This window comes from Ptychodera flava, chromosome 5 (assembly GCF_041260155.1).
Source record: "Ptychodera flava strain L36383 chromosome 5, AS_Pfla_20210202, whole genome shotgun sequence".
Lineage (NCBI taxonomy): Eukaryota > Metazoa > Hemichordata > Enteropneusta > Ptychoderidae > Ptychodera > Ptychodera flava.
The window spans coordinates 29,344,522-29,357,483 of NC_091932.1; the positions used below are offsets into that span (position 1 = coordinate 29,344,522).

A 12,962-nucleotide genomic window follows, 5' to 3' on the forward strand; every position below is an offset into this window, starting at 1 on the left:
ATATGTCAAGCAGACTCGAAAAGTTACACCATGGCACACAACCAATTTTCTGAGATTTTCAAGAATGGAATGTATTATAGTACAGGTACAGAAGGTTTGCCCTTCATATCTCGGTCCATCTTCCCTACAATAACTTAAGGCTCCCAAAAATATAATTCAGATAACACAAACTTTTATTTATTTTATTCCGAAGCGTCTATTAACCTTTTCAGCTAATCATTTAAAAATGAATAAGTCTGTCCTTTTGTTGCCTGAATGTCTTATCATTAATCCGCCGTCATCTCACACGCTTTCAGTCTGACTGCTATCCGTTTGATGTTTAAAAGATAACGTGGTTTTAAATTAACTAAGATAGATGACTGTGTACATGTCATTGGATTGTCTCACTAAAGCAAGAGAGTGAATGTACATATAATTAAGTATGATGAAAGCAAATTGTTTTCTCTGTGATCTGATCGTCGTGTTTGATTACGAATTTGCATCTTTTGCAGGTATTTTTGGATAACAAATCCATCTACCTTTTGGTTGCCGATGCATCCTGTAATCTGAATGACCAGTGTCCAGAAGATGAATCTCTGTCCGACACTGAAGGACACTGTTGGATGAAACACAAGACATACAAAGGTACCTAATTTAGATACTCTTGCCTGAATCCATAAAGAGAAATGTTTTTGCAGCATTTTTAGACAATCAGTTTTCGGTGATTTTCATGAGCTGCCAATGAATACTGTTTCCTGTTTGTTTCCATGCCGGAAATCTACAGATACATATTAGTTGTGCGGATGATAGAATGGAAACTCTTCCTTCTGCCCCTTCAACTACAGAATAAAGTTTTCGCCGGAACACTTTTCATAGCATCATTTCAATCCCCATTTTCAATTATATAAAGTGCGCTCATCTCATGATGCTCACGACCTTATGTTCCATTTTCTCAAATATAGATTATTTAGCATTTTGGCTGAATTTAATCCATGCATACAGCATACCAAATACGAAAATCTTGATCGATAATCGACGATACACGGCTCCTCTGATAATACTGGTAGCAACAAAGAAGGATAAACTGACGAAACAAAAGGTAATAATTCGAATTTCCTTTTGATCATATTTCCATTCTCATTGACATACGAACGCCAGCCAAAATGTGTGATCAAATCTGTGACAGCTCTTCCTTCTCCTAAACAAGAGCGGTAATTTATTTGTCATATGACTTCATTCCAAATTTCTACCTTGAGCCGACAAAGCCGTTCTGAAAAAGTGTGTTCGCAAGCAGTTTCTCGATCCAGAGAGGACATTCTTGACATCGGACGAGGCATTTCATTCGCCAGAGCATTCTTTTTATATTTTGCATCACCGTTGTAGCATACTGTAGTTCAATAACATACAGCAAAGTTAGGATACTGTACTGTCCGTCGGTTCTAGCGTGGTATTTTTCGGTATTGACATGATTAGATGCTGGTATGAGTGTTCACCGTTTAGTAAATACATGATGAAATACTTTCAAACTACAGCATCGGTATGATAAAGAGGTTAGATGAGACGTCCTTGTGAAAAATGACCGTCCGTTGCTATATATAAGTAAGAAAATTATTCCCAAGTGTAATTTCAAGTTGCGATCAGTGAGAGAGTAAAGAAGCATTAGTTAACTTAGTTCGGTAGGAAATCCGCCTTTTCACTTGATCATTGCTGTACAGGTACACTGTTGTTGACGATCGTTGTACAATTGAGATGTGTTCACCCCAATTTACTTATTTAGCTACAGTATCAGAGATGATGAGCTATAGAGATATTGACCGTGGCGTCAACTGTCCAACGTCCAATGCAACGTGCAATGTTTTTGGCGGGATTTCTTATTTTCAATCAAAACATTATTCGCCAGAGAGATTACACCAGTAGCACAGTTTTCACATTTGTTATGAAGCTCATAGGGAAGGCCGTATTCATCTTCTTTTAGACTAATATCTGGCATGGCTTATCCGCTGCCTTTCAACTGCTTACCTTATTAGCCCCACTCAATAGGAAGGAGAGCAGCAACCGATTTCTTTTATATTTTCCCAGCTGAACGGTGACATTATCTTCAAAACCAGTCGAAATTTCCAAGTTTTTCATAATTTGAAATATTCCCTGATGTTTTACCTCGCATCTCGAACAATAAAAGGAATGTAGTAAGCTTTCGGGCCATGCTGTGAAGTTTATTTCCAGGGCTCCAGCCTAGGTGTATAACACAAAGATCTTCACAATTTTTATCAGGATTGTTGTGCGCATTTTGCTTCGAAGGGCTGATCTTTGCGTTTCTTATAACTAACTACCAATCAATCCAAATGGCTTCAATTTGGTGTAATTCACTATGGCCAGAGACGTAATCAAAGATGTAAATGTGATTTAAACATTCTACTGGAAATCTCTTTCGGAACAAGTTAGGTCACAGTCACATGCATATTTGGACAACTATTATCTTTACGCAGGAAGCAAAGAAATATTTGTATTAAAGAAATAAACAATATGACGGAAATGCACCTCCCTAATCAAAGAGTGGGCAAAAATAACCAGCAGTATATCCTTTGTTCGTCAAGCAACTTGAAATGTCTGTGTAAAGATCTGTCTTCCTCGTGCAGAAATTGAGCCAAATATAAAGAGGGCGAATCGAGAAATTGCCTTTTGAAAGAGGTATAAGGTTTTACGAAATTTAACCTTTTCATTTAGTCAAAGACGTAATAGGTAAGCCTAAAGGTAGTCTGTGATTTAACTTATTTGAATTTGTATTACGAGACATCATTACCTATTAATTGTTGTAACAATTGAGAAGAGAAGAATGTCTTTCTGCATAATAATGTACATTCTGTCTCGTCCTTTCTTCTCAACCAACGCCTTAACAATGACTAGTTGTTAACAACTTTAAAACTCTATAAGCTTAGCGTTTTAGCCATTTGCGAAGATGATGCCTGTTCTATCAGCAACCGACAGGTTTTGTAAAAATCACATATGAGGTGTTTGGTAGGTAGTTTGTTATTTTGAAAGTATTTAATTTTCTGTCAGTATGCGAACTGACTTTTCTCAGAATTCATCATCCAACTACAAAACAGTACACTCACATTACAGCATCTTGTTATATCCATATGTCTGAATAACATTCTAGGACAGGCGAGTTGTATTCACGCATTTCAGTATTTCATTTTCAAACTCTACCAGTAATTGTAGCATTGTATCGTCTCATGGTGTAATATCTTTTCCGAATTCTACGCTATTACATTATCTCGACATTTTAGGATGATTTTGTACAAGAAATGAGGCTATATCTCGCAGAAAAATGCGAAGAAGCTTTCGATGCACATGTATTCTGGAAAACTTTCGTTATTGACAACAGCAAAAGTGGAACGCCAGGAGAAGATCCAGATATCCAAGAATTGAGAGAGTGTTTGACAAGCATTGCTGAAGCAAAACTCTTCGCAAAAGATGTCCCTTTGAAATGGTTGTGGCTAGAACTAGCCCTGGACTTGAAGAGAGAGCTCACAAAAGCTGCAGAGACGAGTAAGTCCCTTATGGACAGTGCAACTGAGCTGGGTATTTCAAAAGAGAGCAAGAAAGATATTTTGAAACATTTCCATGAGATTGGTATGGTATACCTCTACAAACATTTGATCGTCTTTGATACAGAATGGCTGACTTCCTTCCTTGGTCGAGTCATATCGATTAGACTCGGGGATGTTCAAACTCAATACGGAAATAAGGAGAGATCCGTTATTGACCTCCGACGCCATGGTATCTTGCATAAGGAGCTTTTAGATGATATTTTGCGGAAAGATTATCACAGAAAAGATATTCCTATCGAAGAAATTGACAATTATGCAGAGTGCAAGATTTCCAAAGTTCGAAATGGTGATCACGTGACTAATGCTACCCAGAACTCCCCTACCCAGAACCATCTCCTATGCTGTATGTGCCGAGGTTTCCGTGCCGAAAATGATGAGTGCAATGGAGAAACAATGGAACTTTCTAAGATACAAGCCCGGGCGGATAGTGAATACGAAGGAGAAGATGCGCATACGGAACATTGTGGATTATTAGCCCCAACGAATAGAGAACGAGACAGAGAAGATACGCATATGGAACATAATGAGCCATCAACTCAGGCGAAAAGTGCAGGTGAAAAAGTAATGACAGTTTTGCAGGAGTTTGACTTGGTGTACCGGTTAGATTCTGCTGATCAGTCAATGTTATATATCGTACCTTCCTTGCTACCACTTGGTAAACGGGAGGTTATTCCTCTCGGAGAAGAAAAGTGCAACCACACCATACCTTTATATTATCATTTCTCAGGTGGTTTCCTTCCAGAAGGGTTCTACTATCGACTTGTCGTTCGTTGTCTTAACTTTTGGGGGAAACATATCGATGTGAAAGATCCCAAGCAGATGGATATAAAAGATCTCAAGCAAAACCTGAAGTATCATCATACTCGCATCCCAGTCAGCAAGCGTCACATATTGTCTTTGACGAAAAAAGGGCCCGATATCATCATGGTAATGTGGTATTCAACGTCTGATCGATGGTTTCAGCCCCTTTCGACAAAACCTGAGCCATCAATATGCATTAGTAGTAGGGCGTTTGTTGAACGTACGATGAATGACATTATCAAGAATTGGATGCCTACCCTAAGGTAAGAATTGAAAATTGATAACTGACGATGTAATGTAAATGTAAAGATTTGTACACAAACGGTATTGTTCTAGTTTTACGAAAATGAGCCTTTTTCCCCTCCAATACATAACCTAATTTTATTTCAGGTATGAAGCCATGGTTCGATGCTGCTGTAAAGGCCACCAGAGCACAAACAAAAATACCGACAGTGAAAATCGGATTGATGACGATAACTTCGTCTACCATGACGTCAAAGTAAATCCACCTTATCAAGCATCAGAGGTGAATCAATCAGCGCCTAGCGAGAACGTCGAGCAAAATGAGGTCGAAGTAGATCCACCTTCTCAAGTAAGAGAGGAGACTCAATCAGCGCCTGGTGAAAACGTCGAGCAAAATGAGGTCGAAGTAGGTCCACCTTATCAAGTAAGAGAGGAGACTCAATCAGCGCCTGGTGAAAACGTCGAGCAAAATGAGGTCGAAGTAGGTCCACCTCAAGTAAGAGAGGAGACTCGATCAGCGCCTGATGAAAACGTCGAGCAAAATGAGGTCGAAGTAGGTCCACCTCAAGTAAGAGAGGAGACTCAATCAGCGCCTGGTGAAAACGTCGAGCAAAATGAGGTCGAAGAAGATCCACATTCTCAAGTAAGAGAGGAGACTCAATCAGTGCCTGGTGAAAACGTCGAGCAAAATGAGGTCGAAGAAGATCCACATTCTCAAGTAAGAGAGGAGACTCAATCAGCGCCTGATGAAAACGTCGAGCGACATAGAAAATACGTTGGTCCTGCTAGAGTTCTTTGTACAGAGATGTCAAATATGATGGATTTGAGACCACTGAAGTCATGGTATCGTGAGTAACAACGTTTCTCTGTCAATATTCAACCTTGTGACACATTTCAGCTATTTGAGAAATTCGACAGGCCGCAGTGATCATCAGGAGGGGTGGGGTAATAATAAGACATGTTTTTCGTGCTAAAAACACTTTTCATATCACACTCAATCATGATAACCTGATTGGCCTCGAATGTATACCTTCCACCAGAATATTAACTACTGTTTCCAGCATGGTCTTCAAGAAACATTATAATAAGTCATACAAAAAGAACATTAATCTCGAATTTTGCAGTATACACTACGTCCTCTCCCACGGAATATAAGTTGGTGTATCATCGAAAAAAAAATAAATCTGTAATACAGATAATTACTTAACTGTGCCTAAATTACCTTATTACAGATGTATCGTATTGGTCCAAAATTCGGGGATTCTGTTCAAGTTTCTCCGAACGGATGCCGAAATTAGGTGTAAGTGCACAATATTCATTAGACATGCCTAATAGCAATAGAGAGTGACTGTGTCCCATGACATTATTCTGCATGAAACGTTGCTGAACAAAACATTCCCTAACGAGTGACAAATGGCTATTCGTGTGGACCAACTTTCATGTTTATCGATTTCCTTTGTGCCGTTGTCTGCATTACACAGACATTTACAAATGAAGGTATTTGATAGTGATTGATCATATGGCTTTTAGGCAATCTGTTATTTGTGAAAAGAATTTCTTTGTCAAGCAACAGTAAATAAAGTCGCGTTGTCATTCCCTCCTAGGTTGTTGCTTCTGCATTTGTGATAATTGTCCTCCTGTGGATGTTACCGCTCAAAATCCAAGATTCTGTCTTCGATTGCGTCGCCTTTCCATCCACCGAGAAGGGGATTGCTGTGTTTGCCCAGTGCATCGTCATATCTATCATAGTTATTGTAATCTTATGCATTGCTACAAAGCTGTGCCTATTTTACAGTCGGGACGATGGCGAATACCGAAATGTGAGGGCACTATTCCTCGTTGTGGTCACCGTCTCTGGTCTTTGGCTGACTATGATGGGGAAACAGGTACGCTCATTAAATAATGCTGCGTTAAGGTTAGCTGTTTCAATTCCATTGTGATATAACATCAATTATTTTGAGTATTTGAAGTGGGCATTATCCTTTCATCCGAATACTAAAATGCATGCTTTACGGAAATGTGTTTAACGTGAAATATATTGAGATTTCATTCCCATCGATGCGTACGCTCGTTCTAACATGATTTATATGCAAGATCATTGTAAATTCTCGATGTGCATGTGAAGATTGAACTCTTCGAATTCGAACATTGAGAACGTTAACAGGGGGCCAGTGCACTTTTTCATGCAACGGTTTGGGAGGCCTGTTTAAGTTACGCATCGATTTGGGAGGTCACCACGCTTTACACACGGACTGAAAGATTATCAGTAAAAAGCGTTTGCTGGAATGTTCATCAACAAAAACAAGCATTGTGATTGATACTGTATGATTTTTAAATAGACATAACTTTATTGACCCCAACCCGATTTTTATTAATACAATCGTGGCACATAACTTATTTACAATAAAAATATTAATTGGTAATCGTGCCATACAAATAACCTCAGAAATTATGTGTATAAGTGCACAGAATTATTCATTTTCACTGTCACCAGAAGAACTACTTGAAGCATTACCAGGGCCTACATAACCGTATCACATTAATCATCACCAACACTATTGCTGTTGTCTCCTTCATTGTCACAATTGTCATTGCATTATTGTCATTTTCCAAACTAACAGCCTCGATTTCATCTGACAAATGTAAAGATGTTAAATATCCTAACGGTTGATTTTTGATCCTTTTATTAGTTATTTAGATGTATTTTACCAAAGGCATCTTTTATCAAAGTTTTAAGCATTCCATGAAAAGCTGCAGGGTTTTAATAATATTCCCTGCTTTCTTTTACCATTTTTTTTCTATTCAAAGCAAGTGTCTTTCTATTCTCTGGAATTGTTGCTTTTATCTTTCAGTCTAGCAAACATCACTTGTATTTTTTTCTACCTATCAGTCACCCTTGTTCACAGTTCTGGCAATATTTTTTCTTCATTCAACACTCGAATTGAAGTCAGACAGCCGGTATTTGTGTGCAGAACACAAGAACACACGATTTTATCTTTCGATCAAAGATGAAACACTGATCACCACTTTTTCATTGTTTTGCCTTTGTTCAAGGTGCAGTAATTTTATTCTTATAAATTTTAGATAGATAAAGTTTACTTTCTTGTTCTCTACCCTCTCAATATGTCTTTGAAATTATATTGTAAACACTCTTATGTGTATAGTGAACGATATTATGGCTGACACGTGCACTGCTGACGTACTTTCAACATTCGACAATTAATTGCGGGACCGAGTATACTTTCTTTGTTGACGGTGCGAATAATTTTCACTCAAATTGCAAGCCTTTAAAGAATACCGATACAATTGATTAAAACGCTACACCTATATACCCGTTTATAACAGCATAATGAGTCCATTTGTTTAAATGAAGGATAAGAAGAGAGAGTCATCATGTTGGTAAAAGCAAAGGTGGAAGCTCAGGAGCATAAGTTTTATAAATGCACCGGTTCCAACTAAAGTTATTTCTGCCCGTGCCCTCCACAAATTGAATACAATTTACCAGTTTGGTGTAACATTATACCTTCATTCTTTAGAGATGAAGACGCCGTGAAAGCTCTGCTATCTAACATAAAACCCGCTTGAGTTTTTTCTTCGATTGTCAACTGCATGCACAATTATTTGAGGAGGTCTTGACGGCTGTAATATCTAACAGCGTGCTATCAGGGTACACTTACTCATCGTTAACACCCGGTACTACCAGTAAAAATGATTCAAGATGACCCTACTATTATCGTCATTTTCTCATTTTTATTTGACTTTGTAAATTACATATTACCTTCAGTTTGAATATATTGATTACTGGCCTTGTTTCGACAGCTGTAATCGTTTGAATAACAATCGTTGGTATTTTCTCTCGTTTTGCAGATCGAAAGAATGGTGGAAGATTGTGGGCCTGTTACCAATGCACCGAGCAACATAACAGTGACTTAAATTGATTTCCAAAAGCTGCTCTGTTGCCGTTTAGAATTGAAATCAAGATTATTGAAATTTAGAGGTTTTATCAAATGAGTTTGGAAAACTGAGTTAAGTTTTCAGATTAATTAATCACAACATACCTGTGATTATAAAAATGGCTTTGTTGCATCATAATATTTGAAATGATATGCAGTAAAATTAATTAAGACAAGCTGTGACGATTCAATGTGAAGTAACGTCACAATGTTATGTAAACAAGTTGACACTATACATTTGCTTATACACATTTAGTCCCTACCCTGGATCTAATGGCATATATCTAATTACCGAAGGTTATCCTAAGCGATGAGGAATGGGTTTTCACAAAGACTTAAGTCTCTGCTATATCATTTTGTGGTTGATAAAATATGGTTGCATGATCTGGCATAAACGTATTGACTACTCATTTGTTCATTGTTTCAACGACATATGGTCTCGACCATATCCTATTTATGGTATCTTTCTGGGTTATATCAGTAAATCGCAACTCTTTTGAGAGAGTTTCATATTATTAATACCATGTTTATGCCAGATCGATATGTAAAATCATGTACATCTTTTCATATACAAGATTTTGTCAGACCTACTCGAGCTTTCTCGTTTTAGTGTGCATTATATTGCAGTACCACTATTTTCCGATAGCTTGAGATTTTATAAGAAAATTAATAATTAAATAAATTTTCTCTAGAGAATGTGATAGGGAGAATAAAAAGGATATATAAGAAGAATGGGACATTGTATGTTAGTCATATACCCAGATATTACCGTGAAATTTTCAATGTGACTGAAAAAAGCCAATACTTTTGTACTGAGTGGATCTAAAAGTGTATACACATCACTAAGGCGGCCTTGGTGATGGAAAAAATGTGTATACAATACATATTTTCATATACATGTTTTATCAGATCTACTTGCGCTTTCTCTTTAATGTGCATGGTATTGTACTAATACTATGTTCTGGGGAATAGAAATGTTTATCTGCCAGTAAATTAGAAAACACTTGCTTTGAAGACAATATGGTGGGGAGAGAAAAGAGGATATTGGATATTTTTATCAGGATCTCGGAAGTTATGAAACTATGGGACATCGTATATTAACTTAGTCATATGCCCGGATATTACTTTGAAATTTTCACAGTGTGACAACGCATTAAGTAATATTTTGTATTGTGTTGATCTAAAAGTGCATAAGTGGCCTTAGTGATGGAAATAAATGTTTTAGCATATATATGTTTTTATGTACAAGTTTATTCAGACCTACTTGAGCTTTCTTGTTTCAGTGTGCATTGTATTGTAGTACTACTTTTTTCCGATGAATAGAGAAGTTTATTAGAAAACAAATGAGGAAATACATTTTTGCAAGACAATGTGACAGGAGAAAAAAGGATGTCGTATATCTATTCAGGATTTGGGTAGTTATGAGAAATATTCGATATTGTATGTTAACTAAGTCATATGCCCAGATATCGCTGTGACATTTTCACAGTGTAACAACACATTAAGTAATATTTTGTTCTGAGTTGATCTAATAGTACTTACCTCACTATAAAGTGGTCTCAGTAATGGCAATAAACGTGTATTATCATATATATCTTATTATATACAAGTTCTATAAAGATCAATCTGAGATTTCGTTTTTACTGTGCATTGTATTGTAGTACCACTATTGCACGATGAATAGAGACGTTTATTGGCAAATAAATTAGAAAATACTTGTTTTCAAGACATTGTGATGGGGAGAGAAAAAGGATATAAGATATTTACTCAGGATTTAGATAGTTATGGGAAGTATGGGACATTGTATGTCAGTCATATGCACGGATATTGCTGTGGCATTTCGAAGTGTAACAACACATTAAGTACATTCCAACTTTTGGCCATACAAATTTTGACGTGGGCGCTATCCGGTTCAGGCCCCGAGAACCGGATAGTGCCCACGTCTATGAATATTCAGCGTGAACGAGGGCGATAAAACTACAAAGAATGTTTCGGATAAGGCTTGCAGGAACGCAAACAAATTATATCCTCTAAGTCCCAAATTCTACACTTGGCTCTTCTAAGTATTTCTCTGCACTCCCACCTGGTCAGTCCACAAGGATTGGATTTTTCGATAGTTGAGAACGACGACACCAAACGATGAGTCCATTGTCCATTTAGTTGAAACGGATACTAGCAAAAAGTGCATGTTCTGTTGGAAAATACCAAAGTCACCACGTTTGGTCGAAAATGAAAAGGAATGCGTTGCGACACACGATAATTTCACAGTCCCTCAAACCACGGCCATACATGAACGCGCTCGCGTATGTCCGTACGCTCTAAGCTGACATTGAATGGTATGCATTACACGTCAGCGACGAGTGCTGCGCTTGCGATCGTGTCGATCGGTACGACGGTATGACATGAATCAATGGTCCAGTTCAAGTGACTTGAATGACTATATACAAAACTGTTTTGATGTTTTCTGCTCTGTTATGGACAAGGGTCTGGCATTCACAGGTGCAGAACATTTCGGCCAAGGGGACATAACACTAAAACAAAACTGACCAACTTCGCCTTTTGTAAGCGCTAGCGTTCCCGGGACAATGATTCGTTCCGCCCGTACCGGGGCCCGTACCTCGATCCCAGCTTTGTACTTAGCCGGGAGTTAACTGTTTTTATCTTTTATCTAATGTAAGCCTAGTGTAGCCATGTGAGATATATATATGGTCCAATTTCGATATGCTGACTTATTTACTATATCAAATCACAGACAAACAGAAAACTCAACTCACTGCTAACATTGCCGGTCAACTTCAAGAATTATGTCTCAATTTTCTCAATTCTCTTCCAATAAACCCGAGACAATTTACTGACAGTATTACACTGTCACAAACTAGTCTGTTATGATGGACTGTGTATACACTAAAGTTTTCGATTTCATAAACCAGAATTCAGATCTCTCCGTTCAAGAGACGAAGACGGTTTCTCTTACAACTCAACCAACAAGACTCAAATTATGATGATCGTTCTTTCTCGTATGTCGCTGTAGCAAGCAGCCATAGCTCTCGTACGTTGCGACGGAATAACTCTTTTTTCCATTGCATGACTTGGGGTTTTCCCGTTGCAATCCATATTCGTCCGGGAAAACGAGAGCTACGACTGCACAGATGAATAGACTTTCTAGTCATATTCGGTCAGCATCAAGTACTGAAGTTTTGAAATCTTGACTAATGACCTGCTCTCTGAGAAAGCATAGTCATGCGACAAGCGCCAGTGAAAATTTTCTTTATGCTTTGTCTGGAAACTTAGGTGATTTTGCTCAGCTCACTTCTGACGTTGCATTTAGTTGCGTTTAGGACCCAATAAACAAAATGTTACACTTGGTGGGGTGTCCGTGATAAGGGAAGGGCGTTTCTGTCCAATCACTGGCCATGCTTAGTTCAGGCGTCAATTTAAATTCGTTGTTATCAGTGCGTACATATTGACACACACACACCCACCACTCATTAAGCTGGCAAAAGCTCTCGCAGAAATTTGTATGGAAAAAAGTTTGTCATGTAATATTTTTGTACTGTGTTGATCTAAAAGTGCATACACATCACTAAAAGGTGGACTAAGTGATTGAAATAAATGTGTTTTAGGACATATATCTTTTTATGTACAAGTTTATTCAGACATACTTGAGCTTTCTTGTTTTAGTGTGCATTGTATTGTAGTACCACTATTGCCCGATGAATAGAGATTTTTATTAGAAAACAAATCAGGAAATACATTATTTCAAGACAATGTGATAGGTGGAGGAGAAAGGATGTTGTATATGTATTCAGAATTTTGGCGGTTATGAGAAATATGGGACATAGTATGATAAGTTAGTCGTATGCCCGGATATTGCCTTGAAATTTTCACACTGTACCAACACATATTTTGTACTGTGTTGATCTAATAGTGTATGCACATAACTATAAGTGCCCTCAGAGATGGAAATATATGTGTACTATCCTATATATCTTTTTTATTCAACAAGTGTTGTCAGACCTTCTTGAGCTTTCTTCTGTTAATGTACATCGTATTATAGTACATGTACCATTATTGCTCGATGATGTATTGTAACAAATAAATTAGAAAATACTTGTTTTTCAATACAAGTGATGTGGAGAGAAAAAAGGATATAGGATATTTAGTCAGGACGGAGGTAGTATGTAACATTATTGTTATTCAGAGGCTAGGATATTGCTGCTGAAACTTTCATGGGGTAACAACACATCAAGTAATATTTTGTTCTGTTTGGTTTTAGTATATTGCATACGCATTACTTAAATGTCCCGCCTTAGTGATGGAAAATGGATTTTCACAAAGAAACAAATCGCCGCTATTAATGTCTCGTCGAAAAACG

General features: G+C 37.6%; 1 protein-coding gene across 1 annotated transcript; it reads left to right on the top strand.

Moving 5' to 3' along the window:
* Positions 1–3,271: 3,271 nt before the first annotated feature.
* Positions 3,272–5,281, top strand: LOC139133630 (uncharacterized). Its single transcript, XM_070700378.1, has 3 exons — positions 3,272–4,654; positions 4,782–5,130; positions 5,264–5,281. The coding sequence occupies exons 1-3, from the start codon at positions 3,285–3,287 to the stop codon at positions 5,279–5,281; spliced, it is 1,737 nt and encodes a 578-aa protein (XP_070556479.1). The 5' UTR covers positions 3,272–3,284.
* Positions 5,282–12,962: the final 7,681 nt, after the last annotated feature.